This window comes from Anticarsia gemmatalis, chromosome 16 (assembly GCF_050436995.1).
Source record: "Anticarsia gemmatalis isolate Benzon Research Colony breed Stoneville strain chromosome 16, ilAntGemm2 primary, whole genome shotgun sequence".
NCBI classification, from domain to species: Eukaryota; Metazoa; Arthropoda; class Insecta; order Lepidoptera; family Erebidae; genus Anticarsia; species Anticarsia gemmatalis.
In genome coordinates this window covers 1,590,103-1,614,436 of record NC_134760.1, presented here as the reverse complement: position 1 = coordinate 1,614,436, position 24,334 = coordinate 1,590,103, and the positions used below count along the sequence as shown (strand labels likewise).

Sequence of the window (24,334 nt, the reverse complement as noted above, 5' to 3'; positions counted from 1 at the left end):
TAATATCTCGTCCAATCAGAATTTGATCGGCATATTGGAAATCAAAAATGGAGTTTTGAAATACGAATTCTAAGCAGTAAACTTTATTTTTTAACTTACTTATCATAATTCGGCCTTCACCTTATAAAAAAAATTGTCATAAGTAATATATACACAAAAATAATATCACGCCTATTTATTGCAATAGGGATAGATAGATAGAGACCAAAGAACGCCACTTGGTACGATCCTTACAAACTTCCCTTGCCTCATTCACATCCATACATCTTGTCATACAGGACCACCGGTTATACATACGTATTATACCTATATCAAATATTTATTGTCGAAATGGAGATTATTCTTCTCTATCTCGAAAGATAAGACAACGTAAATTAATTCTTCTCAAAGCCATTTTAATGAAATATATTTTATATTAATATAATATTACATAGCAATTAAATGACTCCAAACTAATTAACCTTCATGCATGGATTAATTAAACTTTACTTTGCAAGTTCACTTGTAGCAGTAATTATCTAAAGCATATCGTATTTTATTATTAAATATATATTACCATCTATTAATATGTTGTTGGAGTTCTTTGATTAAAAATGAATTATTGAAGAATATAAAATATCTTTAATAATAAGCAGCTTTTTATTTAAATTTCGCTTGCTTTGACAATGGCTTCGCCAATGGATTTATTTTTTAAATAAAGGAGGCTAACTCTTTCCTGAGCAAAATTTAAAGCCGGTTTAGTCTTTTATTTATAATAGTGTAGACGGTTGACGATAGATGTTTTATGGAATTTCTAGCTGACCCGCACAACTTCGCTTGCGTCACCGAAGAGAGTGGGGTCATAACTTTCCCCGTTTTTGTAACATTTTTAGTTGCTACTCCGCTAATAATGGTCGTAGCGTGATGTTATATAGCCTATAGCCTTCCTCGATAAATGGGCTATCTAATACTGAAAGATTTTTTTCAAATCGGACCAGTAGTTCCTGAGATTAGCGCGTTCAAACAAACAAACAAACTCTTCAGCTTTAGAATATTAGTATAGATAATATTGGTATAGATAAAGGAGACTAACCTTTCCCAGAGCAAAATTTTAAGTCAGCCGGTTTAGTCGTTTATTTATAAAATAGTGTAGACGATTGACGATAGAAGATATTCTATGGAATTTTTTACTGAAGTTTTCATTGGAGCTTTCCGTTTTAAAATAAATGGCACATAATCCTTGTACCATCACCCAATTCATTCTATCAAACATTTATTAAATTTAAAATTTTAAAACATTTAAGCAGTCATATAAACATAAAAACAAAAAAAAACCTCTCTGAAACTAGCGCGAGACGCGAGAGTTCAACTTGGCAAAAAACACTTCACAACACCCACTAGAAAACCCTTGAAAAAACAGTCGACCAAGAAAAATGTCATAATTAAGACTCACTCTTTATTTATTTCAGTTAATTAACTCTGACCTACTGACGAGTAAATAGAAAGATGGAATACTTCAGTAGTATTTGCTATTGTGCAAGGGTGTATGGTTGGAAAATTGTGTAATAAAAAGTAGTTTTAAATGTGTATATTTTTAACCAACCTTCTTAAAAAGGAGGAGGTTCTCAATTCGACTATATTTTGTTTTACTTGTTATAACGGTGAAGGAAACATCGTGATGAAACCTTGTATGCCTTGAAATTGTTTCACACATTTTTTGAGGGCATGCAACCTAATCCCCAACCCGCATTTGGCCAGCATGACGGTCTGAAGGTCGAGCGAACTTCTTATTCCGAGAGGCGACCATTGTCCAGTAGCGGGACGTAAACGGGTGAAGTTGTATTTACTTTATGATACAATTATATTTAGGAAATTGGTTAATATCTGTGCACTGAATGGTCGCAACGCCCAGTTAGCGAAAGTAAAATTAAATAATCTTCTTATCGTATGGTTTGGGGTAATAATGTTTGATCGAAATCATATAACATTATTTACCTTTTAAAATCGCTATTCACATATCGTCATTTGTACAATTGTGTATAAATTTGTTGCAACTTTTTCCGTAGAACACATAACTACAAAACCGCAACACCAAGCAAAACTATCCACTAAAAAAATCATTTGAAAAACACTATGAAAATGAATGAAAAACCGCTAAAAGCGCTCTATCATAAACTTGAAAGGCGCAAAAGGGGTAACTGCAGTGCGTGCCGGCTACAGGTGGGGTAGCTTCCTCCCTAAGTCACCCTCTTCATCTCCCAGTGGCAATAGTACCGCGGTCGGGGACGAACGTGTCCCGCATTCGCGTACATTTCGCGTACAGTCCGTGTGTGTGCAGTGTCATTTTCTTAGTGATTAAATGTTTGTGCTGTGTTTTCAAATGTATATAATAGTGTGTATATAACAGGAATGGATGGGGAGAATCGTATCATTTTGAACGTTGGCGGTATCAGGTTGGTGTTATTGTTTTTTTAGATGTTTTTGAGATGATTATGGCATAAATGTTCGTTTATTTACGGTTGATTATTTAATTCCGAATGAAATTTCAGTTATACGAAAAATATACTAAACTAAATGTGAATACTGAGCTGTATTTTCAATTGTCTTTCGCAAAAAAAACATTTTCGTTTTCCTTGAATCAGTGGGTTTATAAATACGGATAAATTTCAAAGGTTAGGTATATTTTTAAAGCCAGATAAATATGATCAATTTTTACTAGACTGCTGATTTCATAACATGAACTGTATAAATCTTTTCTGAACATGAAAAACAGGAAACCTCTATAACTCAGGAACTGCAAATCAGCAAAATAGAATGAAATATTTTATTAATTTAGGTCAAATGTTATTAATACTATTACCAATATTAGGCCAAATTTAATTAAACATGGCTAAACATCAATGATTGAGTTGACCATCACTTAGAAAAGATAAATAGTTAGTATTATTCATTCCCAATGAAGAGAGCTATAAATAATCTTGCTGTAACACATATTTATCTTGTAATCGTAGACCAAGTACAATAGGACAACGATAAAAGTCAACGTACAAATGCAAAAATGTGGGTAGTTTTTCGATAATTATTCACCTATATTTAATTGTCACTTAAACAGTGGAACATGATCTATTTATTGAAACATAAGCTGAAAAATGATTACTACCACAATATAGATTATTATAGTATAATATTTGCTTATCTATCTATATTACATACATATTAATTTAGTTAAGTTTTATTAAAATATGTTTTATATGGTATATATTCTTGTGCATAAATTACCAATATAGGCCAAAACAATATACTAATGCATGATAGCCTGCATTTTCTTTCTCGAAATGAATCTGTGGGTAGAATTTCATCAAAGTCCTCGATATGAACGTTTTTTGTGAATCGGAAAATATTTTCTATTGTAGTGTTGTGATTCGGACGTTCCTATTGTTCGATTTGCCATTTCATTTTTTGGTCAAATGCTTCTAGAATTTTTAGGTTAAAAAGCGATTGGAGATGTTTTATTGATTTATAGACAGATTCTAGAGTTAAACAGTTTTGATGTTATAATATTTGTTGAAGCTATTAATCAGGTTCTGTTCGCTTTTTTTAAATTTCAAAATATGATTATATTGTGTGAAAAAAACATTATTTGATAAAATTATATGTTTGGTTTTTCAATTACCTAGTGTTTTCTATATAAAAAAGCTATAATTTACCAACGCAGTTCAAGTGCACGTTTCATTTTCAAATAAGTTTTGACAGTAAAAAACCAAGGGTAGAAATCGTCAATTCACAAGTAATCTGGCCATGTTTTTTATAACCCGTTGCTGTCCCACTGCTGGGCAAGGGTCTCCTGAACGAAGAAGGGCTTAGACCTTGAGTATGATAATTTTCAAGAATATTTCATTCTCCAAATTTTAATGCCCACTTTTTCCATACGCTATATAGTAAGGTCTACTTCTAATATCACTTATTATAGTCCATTTTAGAACTATAGCTCATGTTCAAATGAGCTGTACATAAATAATTCACCGTCACTTTGAGTCGATGTTGCAGCTTACGGCTTTGTGCCAGTTTGAGCTTCGTTTCGACGCCAAAATACAAAGACTGGTATAAAATGTATTGGAAAGTTTTTGAAGAATAGTGAAATTAGCATCGATTGCTGTATATTATAGTATATTATATTAGTAGTTAGGCAGGGTATTGTTATACTCGTACCTATATATTTTTAATGATGTTTATAGTATAGTATAGTATAGCATAGTATAAGTTCAGCTTAGTTCGAATTCAGATGACTCCGTGTGAGTTATCTAAAGATATTGCAAGTTATCACGACTTTAGAATTGTTCTTAACTAGCAGTCCTCTTTGGCTTTGCCTGGGTTACACTCAAATAACCTAAGCATTAAAAATTTTACAGAAACCCTCTTTCTATCTATTGATGAAACCGGCATGAAAATCTGATCAGCAGTTTTTGTGTTTTTTGGAAACAAACAGACAGACATACAAAAAGATGTAGCGTAAAAGACACCATTGTACCTATACTTTAAAATCTTTATACCAATAAATAAATAATACCTAATTAAATACACTAAATGTGAAGGAAGCTGTGTAATAAGTTTTCAAGGCTTCCATCTTATTTATCGCTCCCCAGCTACTGACGTTTACGCGTTTAATCTAAAGAATAACTTTGTACAAATACTTTATTATATGGGACGTTTTTACTGCGTTTTAGAACTAGATATTTTATATATTGCATGTATTTTTACATTGTTATATTAATCATGTTACAATTATTATTGTTTCAACCACATTAAAAAACTTTTGGCGATTGAAAAGAGTGGCCGTGAGTTTCTAGCTAGCTTTTCTCATAAGGCTCTACCCCCTTTCCGAGCTAGTGGTAGATGCAGTAATTGTAACGACTATCATAAGTGTCAATATTTGACCTAAATGAATAAATGATTTGATTTTGATTTTACTGGTTTGGTCATGGCTACATGTTAAATTTGAATGCTATTTAAAATTTTACATATTATTTTAACTTCGACTGCTTCTGTGTAGTAACCGACTGCTAATCACGAGGTCTCGGGTTTGATTCACCGATTGGGTAATGTACTGTTGATTATAATATTATTCTTATTGGTGTTGGGATGTTTTCAATAATAGCCTGGAGTTTAATAAAGTCTCCACTTTAATGATATATGGCAATAGTTGCCTACTACATGGGACTAACATTAAAATTGGCGAAATACGGGTGCATTCCATATATTATCTCTGCATTCTCATTTGGGACTTAATTAACGTTAACATATTACATAATAATTAACAAAATGTTACCTTAAAGACTGCTGCGTTGTATCTTAGTAACAATTAGCATGCTAAAGACCCAATTCAGGCATGTAATGTCGGTGAAATTAGCATGAAATCCTTCTAAATCTGTTTGCATTAAGATAAAACGGACACGAGAATCGAATCTGCTACCCCTACAGCGGTAGTTTGTCAAACTTGTTAGTTTAGGATTCGCATGGAAGCTCATCAGATTAGAGCAAACTAATCTCATAGTTTGAACATTGTCTTTGTATATAGTTAGTATATAAGTGTATGTGTTCATGTCATATTGCTTGAGATAGTTTAATCTTCATTTGATTAGTAGTATGCGTCAGATAACTTTGTATGTGTGAATATTGCTGCAAGCCGCTGCGAGAAAGGTAAAAAATAAAAACAAGACGAGTTAAGATATAGCAGTGATAGCCGAGTGGTTTAAGTTAGCACCTCTCACGCAAGTGGTCGAAGGTTCAAACCCGATGACTTTTGGAAGTTATGTGTGAATTAGAATTAATTATGACTTGCTTTAACGGTGAAGTTAAACATTGTGGTGAAATTTTACATGCCTAAAATTTGTTTGTTTTGAAGGTATGGAATGTCCCCAATCCGTACTTAACCAGCGTGTTTGACTCAAGGCCTAACCTCTTACTTGTTCTGGAGAAGACTCTTGCCCAGCAGTGGGACAGTTATGGGTTAAAAAAAATATTTCCCTAGTACTGTACAGAAATTAAATTCTAAAGAAATAATTAGAATAGTTCCATTTTATTTACTGTATCAATAATTAAATAACCTTGCGATACACAAAAGCATTTAACCTAACTTGGAAATCGAATCTGCAATAATCAATATTCATTTACAAATACTTTCATTGTTCCTACAATGCATAATAAACATCAACAAAATTTGTTTGTTTGCAAACCGTCAGCATTTGTACAAACAAAGTTAGTTGTTGATCAATATTATATTTGCAATTGAAGTACCGGGTGTTTATCAAACATTGTCATATGTAAATGAAAATGTGTTGTTTAAATTTGGTACAGTAATTTTATATTTTCAATGATAAATAGTGAATATGGTAATTAAATGTATAGAGTGCCTTTGTGGCACGGTCGTTAGTGTAACCGCCTACTGATCATGAGGTCCAGGGCTCGGGTCCCGGGTCGGGCAAAGTACTATCTTACTCTTTAGTAATTTCTATAAGTCCATACTTAGTTTGTTGTTTTTTACTTAATATTATTATTCCGAAAATCTGTTAGTTCGCTTATAGTCTGATTGATCTATGACATAGACTGATTTTAATAAAATAACATTTTGAGGCGCCAATAGCCAGTTGCGTTCACCAATCGGTAAACGATCTGTGGGTTAGGCAAACCTTGGCGCGATCATTCGATAGATGGGTGACCGCATAGTGGTATTTGAACTGGGCGTCTCCGTGCTTCGAAAGGCACGTAAAAAGTCGGTCCCGGTGGTTGCCAATTAAGATACCAGTCGTTAAGCCACGTCAAAAGCCTTCGGGCGGCTTGAACAACTTTGACACTAGGTTGACTACTAACCATACGATAAGAAGATAAGAAGAAAAATAAAATGTTGCATAGAGATAGATAATATTAATCACTAAATAGGAGATGAAATATTGTTTGTATTAATATAGATGTAGTTGCATGAACTTGCAAGGAAGCTGTGCATATATTTTGCTCATAGCTCTACCCAGCATTTCTGTGACCAAAGCTAGGCAAAGTTAAAATACTTTTATGTAAATTCTGTATTCTAGTTTACAACTTGTATATTTCAGCGGCCATTTTGTTTCGTTACACCAATTTGAATATATAACTGCTGTTATTTACTTTTGTGGCTCTTTTCACTATGTTTTAGTAAATGGCGTCGATCGCAGAGACATTTTCAGTTCTGAATATTTTTGAGGACCATCAGACTGAGGAATTTCACCCCCTTCGGGATGAATTTTCTCAAATTCCTCTCTTATGCCCGGATTCTGAATACATTTAGCGGTAGATTATTTATTCAATAGCATTTTTTATACAAGTTTAAACGCTATTGAATAGATAAACTATCGCTAAATGTACCTTAGAAACCGGGGTTCGTGCTCTTTCTAAGGTATCTTTATTTCAAATTTCAACTTTTCTACGCTCAGTAGTTTAACTGAGCGTTGTCAATCAGTCAGTCGGTCAGTCACTCAGTAACAGAAGAGGTTTATATATTTACCCTCTTATTAATAAAAATATATGAAGTTATGAAAGGCTTATATAGAGTTTTCTTTCACTCCTTAGCGAAATGAAAAAGAGAAAACATATTATAGTAGTATTTTAACTAAAATGGGTTTATAGTGTGTTTATGAATAAGAGGGATAGATTATACTGCAATTACTAGTCTATTAGATATTATTTCTATGAAAATCTAAATCAAAATGATAATATTGTGTGGGTCTATAACTGGAATGTTATAACTGCGCCCGTAGGTATCTGACATTTATCACCCACCTGCCATAATTGTTACTTTGATATAACAATGATATTTGTTTTATATTATGTGGGTAGTATGTTTTTAGTTGACAAATTGTGGTTAATTCTGTGATTGTGTGGGAGTTGGTTATTATTACTTACTAGCTGACCCGCGCAACTTCGCTTGCGTCACATAAGAGAGAATGGGTCATATTTTTCCCCGTTTTTGTAACATTTCCTATTGCTGCTCTGCTCCTATTGGCCGTAGCGTGATGATATATAGCCTATAGCCTTCCTCGATAAATGGACCATCTAACAGAATTTTTCAAATCGGACCAGTAGTTCCCGAGATTAGCGCGTTCAAACAAACAAACAAACTCTTCCGCTTTAAAATATTATAGTATAGATTATTTTATATTTTTTGTGTTATATACTCGTTGAAACTTTTGGCCTTTGGGCTATAATAATAAAAGAAATTGTACTTTGTTGTTGTTTTATTAAACTTGGTTCTTAATTCCCACAAATGAGTAAAGTAGTTGGTATTGAGTGAAATCTCTGCTTATAGTTCTCAGGATTGAAGCCTGAGTGTGTCACAAAATTGGTCTATAAATATAACGAAAAGTATAAAATACTAAAAAAAGAAACCCTTCCCGTGTAAATCCCGATCCCTCGGGAACTCTGGGAAAGAATAGCCTATATGTCATTCTGGGTCTTCAGCTACCTACATAACAAATTTCATCGTAATCGATTCAGTAGTATTGGCGTGAAAGAGTAACAAACTTCCGTATATTCTCACAAACTTTCACATTTATCATATTAATAGGTTGTATTTTTATATATGCAGGCATATACCCTTCATTTTCTCGCTTATTGCATGGTCTACCATTACATTAGTCATCCACAGTCGATTTTTGAAGTAATTATTTTAAAATTGTGCATAAAACACAAGCTTTTTTGCTTCAAAAATTATTTTATCCAAATCAACTTACACTACAATCGTTACAATCGGCTTGAACGATCACGTTTCGATGCGGCATTGGTAAGCCGATTATAAGTGTGTTACGCTGTATTGAACGTTTTACTTGTATTGATAGCCGATCGGCTTTAAATATGTGGTGAGGCTTTTAGAGGGTTAAAGCTACAGTTGAACTTGCACGTTTTTGCCAATAAATTGAACATAAAAATTGTTTTTTTTTTGTTGAATATTTGTAATTAAAATTTTCTTAATTAAAGCTTTCTTTTTTCATGATTTTATACGCTTGGAAAAATATTTTGTGTTAATCCAGACTATATATGATTGATAGGTAGCGCATAACTGTATTTTTGTTTTTTCTTGCTTTTGATAGAGAGGAAAAACTACAGTCTTAAATAATTAAAAGAGAAGTTTAAAACCTATTTTCGAGTACCTACTACTGGCGACAACTGTGTCGTTTTTGAGAAAATCTTTATAACAAACTGATTAGCTCATGAACTATTTTTTTCAATGTCTAAAGCCCTCTACTGCTATTGCTTCTTGACGGTATCGAGTCTTGAGGTTAGTAGAGAGAATAGTTTATCGCGATATTTACGACGTTAATATATCTAATTTCCCCACAAATAGCTAAAACAAAAGGAGCCATTAGCAGTATACATGTAAACATTGTAAGTTAATTCATTCAGCAAGAGATACGGGTGTGTTAATCGTGTGGAAGCATGTAATGAATTGTTTTGTCTTTGTCTAACAGTTGATGTGTGGTGTTTGTTAGGTATTTGGATAGTTAGATTATACATAGTCCGGTGTCTAACTGTAAGATAGTTTTTATGAGATTATAGTCCGGTAGATATATATGTAACTATGGAAGTAACTACATTCTTTACCACTATCACAATGCAATCATAATGATAAACGAAGCAGAGTTTTTGTAAATTGTATAAAATAATGTGTTTTATTTATTATCAACAGTTTCAGTTAGCGTCCTCTCTCTAATCGAAAGTTAATCATAAGTGCGCTGTGAGGAATAAAATTGCAATATTTTTAATTGTTACCCTAAGCGCAACTAAAAGGTGCGCTCCGAGTAATAATTAATGTGCGCTTCATTTTGCGCGCCTTCAAATAGTGCGCTTCGAGGAATACCTCGTATTTTTGTAATAAATAAACTTATTTGGACAACGCTCACACGAGTCTTCGATTTAAGCAGACCTTGTAAGTACTATACTGTTCAAGCAAGTGATCAATATACTCAAATAGATAAATTAACATAACAGTAATATAATACTGTAAATAAATAGCCATATCTAGATGGAACTGCTTGTTTATCTCTAAAAAGTAACGAAATCTCTAAACAAAGTTGAGCCTAGTGTAAGGTTCTTTTGAACTTGTTCCTTCTACTGCAATTTCTTCATTATTTAATTTTATTTGAAAGGACGTATTGTAACTAAACATTCTCTCAACCAACACCTTTCACGAACAATATTCCCTTCCAACATGAAGTTATAACTAAGCATTAGCTGTACAAGTGAAATGGCGTGTTCAAATACTTAGTATAACTACACAACTATTACTCTTTGTGAATTATTGTCTTTGTTCATAGGAATTACTTAACTTTACTTACAGTTGAAATCGATGGGAGATCTAACTATTTTGCCTTATAAACTAGCTTATAACCGCGACTTCGTCTGCGTAAAAAGTTTTTCCGCGGTGTGTTAATCCAGATTTTATGCTATCAGTGTACCAAATTTCAGTTAGATTCGTCGCGCTATTTTTTTGTGAGAGCAACAAACATTTCTCTAGTCTCTGTTTATCCCTATGGGAAGAAAGAATGATTTTATGTATGCATGTATCTATGTATGTGTAGTAACAAAGTACATACATCCATCCTTACAAAGTTTATACTTACAAAGTTCCGCATTTATAATTTTAGTTGTTTGTGGTTTGAAAGGGTTAACATTGCCCTCCTAAATCTATCTAGTCTAAACAGCTAACTAACAAAATTAAAGCTTGGAAATTTTGTACTCAAAATATCGTTGCAAAAAGAGAAATATCAGTATTACATTATTTGGGAATCAAACTTAAGAATTAATTGTTGTCGCATTGATACTTCTAGTAAGACCATTTTTTAAAATAATATCTATATACTTCGTTCTTAGATTTTTCCTTAGAGTACTAAAATTCAATTCCAAACCATCTCTGCCAACCCCTTTTCTCAAACCATTATATTACCCAAAAACTTTTACCCCAAACAAAGCTATTACTTACTGACCTTTCCGAACTAATAACATCAGAATGTCGTGAACGGCGCTCGAACCCTAGACGTTGCGGTCACGTTCGTCTGCTGAATACTAATCACTAGTATTTTTGCGCCTATGTAAGTGTGGTGATGAAATGACTTATGCGACAATTTTGGGAAACAATTGTCGCAAAGATAGCTTATCGCCTCATTTTGGTTCGGTTTATATTGATTAGTAACTCGCATGGCTCGGTCCTACAAATGTAGCAAAGACAGGATTTTGAAAGAAATCTTATGTTTTTTCAATTTTTTTATCAAAATTGGATAAGTTCTTAAGCCGTGAAAGCGTTACTGGGAGAGTGAAATAATTTCACATTAATAATATTAGCATCAATTACTCTTCAAAATAGTTTAACTAATCTCAAAATCTTATTTGTTTTTTACACAGATCATATACATTACCTAGGAATCGAATTCGATACTTCGTGGTCCGCATTCGCGTATACTGTACGTAGCCATCAAACCTTTATTCCAGGATTTTAACTATATTTCAAACCATAACCACACTTTCATTCATCAACCACAACAACAAAACCCAAGAAACAGCCATAAAATATGCCATAAACGTGGTCCTAGCGGCATGTGGTCACCGGGTAATGGACTTTACATGTATAACGTCACCTTCGGGAACGGTACGAATTAGTCGGTCAGTTCCGCTCTTGTAGAGTAAAGGGGACATGTGTTTTGGATATAACAAAGCCTTATAAGGCTTTCAAGATTGAGATCTATGATAGAGAATAATTTGAATCTGGTTTTGATAAGTTATGGAGATGTTTATTGAACAATTGTTCAGCGCCCCTGTCAACGTAATTGTCAAGTCTCGATCGCTTGTATTTTTTTATTGAGTCTCCCTAAAGTTATTGTTTTAAGTGATTGTTTCAAACTTCTGAATAAATATCGGTCAAGTAATTAGTATTTTTTAACATTATTTCGTATTAATTTGCTATCACTATCTGTCCGACATCTGATTCTTAACTTTGAACTCAGAAAACTGGCTATAAGTTTTAAACCACATTTTCATAAAATTAAAACAGTGTTAAACGAGCTACTAATTATAATTACTGTAAAACTAGTAATCAAATTATTAACTTGAACTTCGCTCTAAAAGTAAAAAAATCTAAACAATTTTTTGCTGTTAAATTTAATTCAAACCAAATTTACGTTTTCCTAGCAAAAACAAGCTTTAACAAAAATCTCCCACCATTTTCTGACCAAAAACCGTTTCTCCCTAATTCGTTTTCTTCCAAATACATCACGTATTCGTATCAAAGGTACCTCAGTGGTGGGCAACGTTAGGAAACAGAGGGCCTTGTTAATCTGACCACGTATACCGTACGAATAGTCCATATCTTATTCAATAATAATAACGTAGAAGAAAATGACTTAAGCGACGTCTTTATAGGGAATAGAATGTAGTTTTTGTAGGTAGGTATTTTTCTGTAATATTATTTTTATTTATAACAGGCCAGTTATAACCGAAAGTGTATGAAATAAACCTCTGCCTACAACTTCGGATGTGACAAGCGTGATGCAGTTATGTACGTATGTATGTATGTGTAATATGCACAGCAACTTTCACCATTTACAACGTTAATCCTATGTAATATTTAATATATCGGAAACAATACTAAACTCCATGATACTACCGACAATTTTCTACCCTACCCGGGAGTCAAACTCAAGGCCTAGCAGTCAGCATTTTTATACACTATCGGCAAGACTACAGTTGCATAAAATCACGCCTTTTTATCAAGGGGTAGGAAGTGACCAGAAAACGGCGAATACGATCAATACAATCAGTTTGTGAATATAGTATAGATTTATTATAAGTAAAGATAAAATATTCGAATGACTCACTTTACATAAAAAGAAAAAAAAACGAAACGAAAAGAAAACTTCTACTAAAAACTAATAACATAAACATTCATAAAACAAAATAAATATTAGTTCTCACTTTTCATTCTCTAAATACCATCTACTTTTAGGCACAATTTTAGACAAATACCATTTGGCTAATCTAACACGAGGCTAAGTTATTTAAATATTTTAACGCCTAAAATTATAACTTATTTGTATAAATAATATCTGTTGACTGTTTTAACGGTCCATTAGTTACAATATTTCAAAGTTTTCTATAATAACATGATCATTTTAGCTTCATATTGAAGATTACAAAAATTATGTTAACATTCTTACCACTTGTCTATTATAACAAAAAAGTATATCTCACTGCTGGGCAAGGGTGTCCTCCCGGAATAAGGGAGGCATTAACTATATTATTATGTCGAGTGTGTACGAGTACTCTCACCACTTATGTATGCCCTTTAACTTTTGCTTATGAAAAAGAGTGGCAGCCTACGATTGATTTTTTACTCTGCTAAATTTTAATAAAATAGATGAAGCGGTTTAGTGGTTTAGCAGCATTCTGTAACATTTTTGTCAAACTAAAACAGGCTAAGGAAAAATCCAGGTCTGTATAAATTTCCACTTAAATGCCTTGAAAATTTAATTATCGGATACCTTACTAGATACACCGACAGAGTTTTAATCGTTTCTTTTTACTTTATCTATCGGCTAATAAGCTGTAAAACTGAGCCAATTTCTTTTTAAATTCCTATCGACCTAGACTATTCTTTACCAAAGTACGATCTATCTACAAAAGTGTCACATAACCTAGTATGACTATCTCTTAAGTGGTACTTTTTCATCCCCTATCAATCAATCAGGTTTCAAAGGCGGCTGTCGGAGCCAAAAGCTTGGCTTATTGGACCCACTAATGACCTTCTTTTGTGAAGCGAGTGGTGCGATGGAGGTAGGTTCGATTTTTGGGTGAGGTTATTTTCATTGAAGATGTATGTAGAGATAGTATGGTGAGTTTGATGGGCTACATGGCGCAGTGGTTAAGATAGTCTTAATGTTGATAGCGAGGAATTGTTTCATTTCTTAATTGAGATAAAAAAAATGGGTGATTTACAAATCACTATCTTAGTCTGTCCATTTTCTTTGTTTGTTTGTAAAAGACCACAGGTGTAATTATATGGTGCAATCACTCTTAATTCGAGAAATATATGTTACTGTAAAAGCCCGAACTGTGGTACATCCTAAGATTTTCCGGTAAAACCTAAGATTTACCAACGCTCAATGGTAAAAGTCCGAACAAGCCAGAGTTTAAAAACTATATTACGATATATAAAAAAATCTTCCTTCATAACTATGTTTATAACTATTTCACGGTATAATTATATACTGTGACATAGTTATAAAGAAGGAGTTTTGGGCATAGCGACATGGGTAGGTTAGGTTAGAAGGCTAAGGCACCTTAGCCTTCGTGGTTATTTTTTTTCAACCACCCAGAAGGAGGAGCCCCGCGAAGCGGGGCTCCGGGGACATCTCGATATCATCAAGTGAATATAGGTAAAAGTTCGAAATAAAAGAATTGTTCGGACTTTTACCATTGCGAGTTGGTAAATCTTAGGTTATACCGGAAAATCTTAAGATTTACCACCGTTCGGGCTTTTACAGTAACATATATACAAACACAAATATGTGTGATATTTCCGATAAAGTTGGGTAGAGACTAAAGAACGTCTCTTGTTATGTTCCCTACAAACTTCTTTTGTACAATATGAATGCTAGAGAAATACTTTCCAAAATAATAAGTAAGTCGTCGATATATTTGTGCGAATCAACGTTCTCTGCCTAATCTCTCAAGGACAAAACAATACTGTTTAGACTAAGTTTCAATATATTTAATCGTTCTTTCCAGACATTAACAAACTAATAAACCCATCACCACGTATCAAACATCACACGTTTATTTCTAACTGTTTACACAAACTGAGCAATCCAATCAATTTGTGTTTAATTTTCAAAGAGCCCCGTTTTATCTTAAATTACAATCGTAAATATTTATAAAAGTTACGTTATATTAATAGAGAGTTATTGTGAAATCTGTATTTATATAAATGCACTAGCTGACCCGCGCAACTTCGCTTGCGTCACATAAGAGAGAATTTTCCCCGTTTTTGTAACATTTTTCGTTGCTACTCAGATCCTGATGGCCGTAGCGTGGAAATATATAGCCTTAAGCCTTCCTCAATAAATGGGCTATCTAACACTAAAATTTATTTTTATTTTTTTGAATTTTTCAAAGCGGACCCGTAGTTCCTGAGATTAGCGCGGTCAAACAAACAAACAAACAAACAATCAAGCAAACAATCAAGCAAACAAACTCTTCAGCTTTATAATATTAGTATAGATCTGTAGCGCAATTCTCTACAGTCGATATGATATCGAGAGTTTGACATTTAAAATGTACTGCCAAAATAGTTCCTACGAAGCCCGCTAGGGGCGCTGATTTCGTGTTAAATTTCTCAATAGCTAGCCGGTTGTCGGTAGTCGATAGTAGTTGAGAATCGAGCTACGGTTTCGTAGACAGGATTTTACGTCGAAACAACTTCAGTAAATATGAAAAATACCCTTCTCCATGTCTGTCTATCTGTCTGTTCAGGATAAACTCAAAATCTGCTGAAGAATTTTACGAGTGTTTCACTAATACATAGAACGTTTGTCAAGAAAGCCTTAGCGTATGATTTCTTATATTTTTATGTAAATAACTTTAAGCTGCTACAAAAACATAAATTATTATCTAAATGAAGTCAGTAGCGCAGTTTTTTCAGACCATAGTTCTTCATTTATGTAACTTTAAGCTGCTACATAGCGACCAAAGAAATTATTATCCTAATCAAAGTCAGTAGCGCAGTTTTTTCGTTATAGGTTCATCATTTAGGTGTTGCCATGGTGATGCCACAGACAAATAATTCTCGTGTACATATTTTACCACAATTCCATTTGATCAATTTTGTTTGAAGCGTAAGACAAGAGTACAAGCCTATAAGGTATGCTAATCCGATACCGCCTGCCTTGTGTTCGTGTATAGGGATAGAGTAGAGTAAGAAAAAAAATGAATAACATTACTCGTTTACGAAATTTGTTTTCGATGAACGAAAAGTATCTTTGAGGGTATGGTAAATGAAAATACATATGTGACGCATGCTTTAATGAAAAAATTATGTAAGCGTTTCTAAAGTAACTAACATTTTGAAATAAATGTGAAAGTCGGCTGTATAGTTTGCTTTTCACGGCTTAACCGCTGAACCGATTTTGATGAAATTTCAAATGGAGATAGTCAAAGACTTAGAATCAATAAATGGCATACTGTTTTTTTTTAAATCAACTCCTATAAGGCTGAAATTACAGCTGAAATACATTGCGCCAAATAATGTTGCGTGGGTAACTTGTCATTGTCCCAATAAAACGACTTTACAAGTCTATCGAAGGAAGCCGCTGGCAGAACAATTAGCTAAGATGCATATTACACCATTAAATCATCGCCGGCCGTCTTAGGCCATGTTCACACTGTCCCATTGTGCTACAATGATAAACGACTTATAATCTGTTCGCTATAACTCTCTCACGGTAGGTTAAATTCCCAACACTGTCGGCGATGCAAGCCGCTTGGCTTTCTGCCTTGTGAAACTGGCTTTATAGAAGCGTTATTTTTATTTTGCGCATTATTTTTAAGTTTATATTTAAGGTAAGCATAAAAATACGACTAAAGTTTGTAGTGTTTCGTTTAAAACACAAAAATGTAGAATTGTAGGATAATTTTGTAACATTGTACTTTATTTATGGGACCGAGTGTAACGGATGAAGATCAAGTACATCAAGATAAAATGCAAATTTTGGTTTAATCCCTTAACTATCAGTTTAAAGAAAATCAAATACAAGCTTTTTGAGTTTATAGAAATGTTAACCGTAAAGGACCATCAAAGTTTATAAATTAAAATAAATTTATACGTAGGCTATATTAGTATTATCAGTATTGAAAAATCACCTTGAATGAATGCAAAGTATTCCAACTGCATTTCGCCAGGGTCGTGGGTTCAGACATAATTCCGTTCTCGTTACGCAAGGAGACGGCATTTAATTTTTAAATGCAATTAATTTATATACTCGTATTATATTTGTATTAGTCCTGTTTTTTTTTTACTTTTTGTATTTGTAGAGTGTAAAATTGTGTGTTAAACTTTCTTAGTACAGAACTATCTTTAACGAGAAGACAATCCTGATTCCCATAGTACAAGAAAAAATACCGTCTGAAACACAACTACAAAGCAACTAAGGTCAACCTTAATCCCGGAAGAACCCAATTACATGCAAATGTAGCCGAAATTACAACGTTTTGAACCCTTTCGGCTTGTGGTCATTGGGGTTTAAGCAAAGATTTTCTCCTTTTACCCTTAAACCGGTACTGTACGCGGTTGTACTACGGTTTGGATGATTAATTAAATTGTTTTTTGTTTTGATTGAAAGGAAATGGCTTGGTGAAGTAAGAGAGCTACTTTTGGAGTGTTTTGTAATTTTAACATTTCTTAAATGTTTCTAGCCTGGTTAACAAATTCGAAAGCGAATTGTAAATCTTCCAAAATTGTATGCTTAAATGGATTAAGTAAACAAATAGCTAATATGGCGTTAGCCGTTGACATTAAAACGATAAACGGAAATATCAATAATAATATTCTGATGTGTATATTTTTAATCCGTTTTTGATGGGCCAGAATATTGTCAATTACTACGCATATTTAGACTGCCGCAGTGGCGCATTGGTTCAGGTCGCGACGCCGCTAATTGCGGCGTGAGGTCCTGGGTTCACACAACGCGCGACACTATCAATATTGTTTGCAGTTGTATTTATAAAGAACAAACCAAGACTAGGACTACAAGCTTGGGAATTACCATCGCATCGTAAAAATATATTTTTCTGAGGGTTTACCACCACGATAAAATATTATTGTGTTTCAATAACAGTAAAATCTGTGAGCGACATCAACAGGTAGCATAGTCTTTTAAAAAATCCCCTAGGCGACAAGGTGACTCTATTTAAAATTAATTCCCCGTAGTAATCACAATCTGGGTACATAACCTGCGGGTAGGCAAACATTTTAAATGTCAAATATAAGGAAAAAATTATTTGTTATGGAAATGAAATAATTTGATTTTAATTTATTCAATTTGCAACATTTGTTTTGGGAAATTTCTGTATTTTTTCATTTCGTATTTGAAGATTTTGTGTAATTATCTAATTACATCAATTTTTCCCACTTTTAGAAGTCGTTCCCAAAAAAGAATCATGTTATTTTACAGGAGTTATATTTTTTACAAGCATTTTTGCGTTTTCTTTTCAGGCATACAAACAATATATAGACAGATTAATGATTGATAAATAATATTTAACTTTCAAACTTTTTAATAAAATGCACATAATATAAAAAAATGGTTATAAAATACTTTATTTTAAAATTTCTTCCAGCATTTTTTCAATTGACAATTTACCTCAAAAACCTTAACAAAATCACCTTAAACCCCGTTTCTTGGGTAACAAAGAGACCTCCCCATACATTAATGCACATCCCCAATACAATAATGAACAAGGCACATTGGCCCATTTTCTATGCACTAAGGAAGTCATTATTCATTAACTACCCAACTTTGTTACGGAGGGTATTGATGTTCGAAATAAATTGAAAAATGTATAGGTTTTAACATTGTCTCTGGGCCATACTAAAGTTGAATGGAGTCATATTTTTGATAGCAGACTATTTTTTATTTTGATTAATTCGTAATTTGGTCTGCTTCGCAAATCGCATCTTTTTTGTTAGAAATCTGTATAACATTATATATCCAGAAGTATGTTTATTTGTTACGCTTTACCGGCTAAACCGCTGAACCGATTATTGTAAAGTGTAGCATATGGATAATTTAGCACCCAGATTCTAACAGAGGTTACTTTATTTTGGATAAGTCCGCCCCTATGCGGTTAAAAGAGGGGATGTAGTTTAATACGCGAGTGAAAGCGCTCGCGAGGATGCTAATAGTTATTTTTTTGTTTATAAAAATCATTAATCACCCACATTGACTGTAATCGGAAAACCTTCTATAGATTATGTGGTTTGCTTCTTAATATCCAACCTAAAATAAGACTTACAGACTAAAAACACATCTCTAACCCCCAGTTTCTGAGGTGAATGAAATGAAATGAATGATGCTAAATTTGAATGCGTTCTCTCCTGTCGGAGGCCAAGACACATTTTGGGTCGTAAAAAAAACTGTGGATTAGTTAAACTACCGTTAAATGTACTCAGAGACCGGGCATAAGTAACTAAAGTTTTTCTACTAAATTCAAAACTATCCTCTACCAAGGATTTGAAACATAAATTATACAAATCGACTATATCTCACTCGCGCTGTATGCGTCGGATGTTTAAAACGTATAAAATTTACATACAAGTATGAGTTATGTCACCATACTTCTAGCTGTGGACGAGATATTCTATGTAAAGGTTGTTGAACCCTTACTTTAGTGTTATTATATCACACGTAATAAGTCGAATTTGAATAAGAATTCATGTGTCCTGCTCTTGGTGAAAATTTAGAATTTTTTTATAATTTTTGGTATAGATAGGATTAGCAATGAGAAATGTAAGGCTTACACGTCTCTAATGCCAAAACCAAACAAACTAAAATTATAAATCGAAGGTGAATTTTATGTAATATAGAAAATGTTTTAAGATTACGGAATAATGGTAACATAACCTTATTTTTTAAGAACTGGCTTATTACTTTTAGGAACTGGCTCTAAAAATGAGTTCCTGTCTTGCCAAATGCATACTTTATTCCCAATTTATAACTCGATCATGCATTTCACATTTCTATTAAAAATATGTTTACTAAATTAGTTCTTTTTACGGACGCTGGGAGCGCTGTGCGAGAATTATTCGACTTTACCACTCGAAATCAAACTCACTTTTTTATCGGTTTCTGTGTATATTATCATATTCTATTAAATCCGCTATCCCTAGCAAGTTATTTTATAAATACGGCTAGTATTTTATTTAAATCCGCTATCCCTAGCTATTTCCCGAGACTCAGTAGAATTTTAACCCAATTATAGTCTAACACGAAACTGACGCGTCCGGCCCAGTTCTATTTAATGTTGGCAGACTTGTCAATTATTAGCTTTAATAGGAATTAGAACGATTTAGTTATTTATTTATTAATGGACTAGTTTCTGGGACTTAATTATAGGTTATTTAAGTACACGTTCATTAAAAATGTATGGGGTAGATGTGTGAAATTCAGTTAATTATGAAATGACAGAAAAGAAAATAAATTTTAAAATGAAGTTTTTAAAAATTAAGGCATGTCCATCCTGTACGATTCTTTTGCTTTCTTATTCGTAAATTGGTTATCTGAGCCAACACTTTGAGATGTTATAATGATATAATATATTGTATTTATATAGTCTTTAGGGTTCTATTATAGGGCCGTATCCTATTGTCATACGTATCGACTAGATTTCCAAACAAAGCACTTTTTTATCATGTGCTAATCTGATTATTTTTTCATTCAGGAGATAGAACAAGACACATTGGCTTCTACGTACATTGCCGTTTTGGCACACTGAGGTAGACATTTTTATTTTCAAATTGTAACAAAATTTGTGACATTTTAGCTAACAATTTTGTTTATATTTATAAATTCACAAAAAAGCAAAGCCGAATATTAATGACAGATAATTTGGTCACATTACATTTTGACCTATATCGATAACCCTACAAATCCTCGCATTTTTATGAATAACCGCTGTCGGTCCCATAGGCCCCTATAAATCGTCTGGACCATTACTGGGTAACCCTCTATATGTCATGCTTGTACGTTTGACGGGTTATATGACGGGTTGGTTTTATGACAGGGTTAAAATTATGAGTGTTGTGACATGTCGGGTTTGAATGATTGGAGGGTTAATTGTTAGATTTAATATAAGGTTACAGCTTTCATATTTCATACAGCATACGAAAATATACTAATTTTATCTGACGCCCATAATCATCTGCAATAGATGAATACAGGCCAATGATGTTGATATTTTAATAATTAGGTGTTTATATTGGTACGAAATTGTATTAAACTATTTATTATTCATGCGGTCAGTTGCACTTACTAACAAAGTTTTTTTTTAAACCGGAAAATAACCTTTAATTAATTATTATATTACATCAATGCATAAGTTGTGTTTCTTTGGCTCTGAACCAAATCAGGGTTGATATTGAAACGAATATTTTGGGGAAAACGAACAAAAAATAAAACAAAGTTAAAACAAAAGCATTTTATTTTCTCCGTACTCCTAATATTTTATTCAACAATTCCCTAACAAAAATTCTAAGTAATTCCTAACTCTATTCAACCATTTAGCAAATATAGGTCAAATATTGGCATTCAGTTCCAAAATCCGTAGCTAACAAAGCCAGGCCAATTTCCTGGTAATAACCCCACATACCTCACCTTGATATTCTGGGCATCGAACATTGGATGCTGGAATGCATTCCGTTTTATCTGAGCACTGATCTGCTTGGAACGGTTCAATGAGCACAACTTACTAGACTGTGAATTCGCGCTGATATTTGCCTTTGTATGATTTGAGTTAAATGCAATTGCGTTAGAGAAACGTGAACGTGGTGTAGGTCAGAAGATTGCGTGATGAGTGCGTGGCGAAAGCGGTTCAAGTGCGTGTAAAGAGGGCATGTCGTAAATAAGGAGCGTGCGTGGCGTGTGCGCGGCGGGTGCGTAGTTAGTGGGAGAAATGTGCGTTGCAAGCAATTACCAGTTCTATTATTCTTAAGATGATAACAGTCAGCTAGTTTTAGAAATACAGCAATTTATTTCGACATATTATATAGATATGCGGAAATAAAACCCCAAGACAGTTTAGTTTGAAAATAAAACTGCACTCTGTATATCACTCAACAGTACATAAATGCATACCAAATTATTTGCGATTATTTTTCATATCAAAAGAGATGAATTTGAATAAATCTTTAATAATTTATTTTTTATGAATCAGAGTAAAAGTAGTTACTTTGAGGATAATAGATATTTATCTCAATTTGCTCGTACATTAATCTTCATGAAAGTATGTCAACACTTTATTATTTCATGAAACCAATTACATTTTTTCAACTGAAAAGTCTTACTCATACTCTACCGTTTAATATTGTATCATTTAGATTATTTCAAATTATTAAATAGACCTATAAATCACTTTTTTTCCAACTTCACAAACCATTGCTATGATGTACTAGCAGTATTGAATAAAAATATGAATAAAGAGCATTTTAAAAGTCTTCGAACGCATAGTAATATATTTTTATTTTTATACTAGTTGCGTTTCGCAGCTTCACTTTATTTTTTGTCAAACGAGATTATTTTCAACTTATTGACTGTCTTTGTGACAAGGTCGGTAGGGTATCCAATCAACTGTTAGACACGAATTTCGTCCAGTAATGAAAAGGCTTAGCCCTGTGTAGTTTCTGGCTTGAAACAAACCATCAAGAATCTTTTTCGCTCTGTCTATTAGTACAGATTTCATATACATTTCATGACTCTCGCACTCGACATTGAAAAATCTCAAACGTTTATATTTTCATTTTATTATTATTTTATACAACATTGATGTGCGAGATACAGAAGTATATTTACGTAACTCGGGAACTGAACCCTGTAACCTTGAACGAACTGAAATAGAAAACTTTACATTTATTTATTCTTACGTTTTATTACTTGAGGTTATTTATAAATTTAGTTGAAAACAATTGTAGGTGGTTGGAATAAAATTGAAATAAAATTTTGGTCAAGTGCATGGACTTGCGTAATGCTTGTTTCGTAACCGTAGACTTCATTGATTTTTTTCAATGATTTTTATACTCTGGCTTTGTCTATACAAACTTTCTAATTTAAATTCAAATAATTTATTTCAGGCGTGCCCATCAATATTATACAAAGTATAGATTCAATTTCTGGCTTAATTTACATTTTGATAGTGTTCTACTGATCTTACTAAGCGAAGATGATAGAGCATTCATTTTACTGCGGCGTAGGGCATTTTCACAATGCGGTACCACATTCTGTGCTTAGGGTTAAATTTTTAAGATTCCCTAGATTTTCAAAATCAATATCACATCACAATCTAAATCATATTAGTCATACTACCTTCCATTTTAAATCCCTCAATAACTAGTTTACAAATAAATCAACATTAAAGCTATCATAGATCTATGAAGTGTTTTGTTAGCAAAGACTTATCACTCGAGGATAAATGATTGGAATATTTGCTCCGGAATAGATGCACTGAGTCATATGCACCTGTGAATTTAGAAAGGTCGATAGATCAATTATTTATTCCTGACTTATTTCCTAGCCGCGTATTTATTTGCTTTTAAGGGTTATTTGCATGGAAGATTTCCATATTTCGTGGATATTTTAAGCTGCCTATGTGGTCGATAGTGTATGTATACGATTGTGTCAAAAAGTCTCGGGTTCCATTCCCGGGTCGAATAAAGAATGTTATTGAGTTTTTTTCTCAGTTTATATATGATTCTTCCCGACAGCAGTCTGGAGTTTAGTAACGTGGCCAGTATAATGGCAACAAACCCGTATTACATTGTCCCCGAATTCCTTAGAATTAATATAGTTAATGCGAAATGTGGGTGTATTTCAAACACCTCTGCCTTCGCAATCGAATATAAGCCTTGTGATGTTATTTATGTATTCAAAAGTGTTATATAAAACTACTAGCTGACCCGGCAAACGTTGTTTTGCCATAAAAATTAAATAAAAAAACATTGTCCAGTTGACAAAATTGTGAATCTAAACCATTCTCAGATCCCCTTGAACACACACACAAAATTTCATCAAAATCGGTCCAGTCGTTTAAGAGAAGTTCAGTGACATACACTCTTACAGAAGAATTATATATATAAAGATTAATCCGTTTCGGACGAGAATATCGTTATGTGGAAGCGTATTGTCCAAACTAAGAATAGTTTCAACAAATAATAGATTGGTTTACAGCCAAATTATTATGTTTCATACTATTGTATATAAGTGCATCAATTTTTTCAGGTCCTCGACTCGGTTATTTTTAAACTTATTTAATATAAATAAGTAATACAGGCAATAAAAACGCTGGACAGACAGACAGGTAGAAAAACGACGACACGATTCGATTCACCTCTCCACCCGATCTAGGACAACTTAAACTGTCCAGAATAAAAATAACATAGCATTTATAAATCGTGAAATGTTTATTTTTAGTTTTACTCCATATACGAACAAAAAATATGTATAGTTTTAAGCTTTTCAGGTAAGTATTGCATCAATTGCAAGACACCTGTACGTTCTTAATAAAATAGCCGATTTTT

At 33.1% G+C, this 24,334-nt stretch overlaps 1 protein-coding gene across 2 annotated transcripts in view; it reads left to right on the top strand.

Moving 5' to 3' along the window:
• The first annotated feature begins 2,258 nt into the window (after positions 1 to 2,258).
• LOC142979497 (potassium voltage-gated channel protein Shaw-like) overlaps positions 2,259 to 24,334 on the top strand; it is a 277,268-nt gene continuing 255,192 nt past the window's right edge. For both annotated transcript variants that reach the window (XM_076124428.1, XM_076124427.1), the window contains exon 1: positions 2,259 to 2,432. In XM_076124428.1, the coding sequence (XP_075980543.1) occupies positions 2,389 to 2,432 (44 nt within the window). In that variant the 5' untranslated portion in view covers positions 2,259 to 2,388. The remainder of the gene's footprint in view (positions 2,433 to 24,334) is intronic.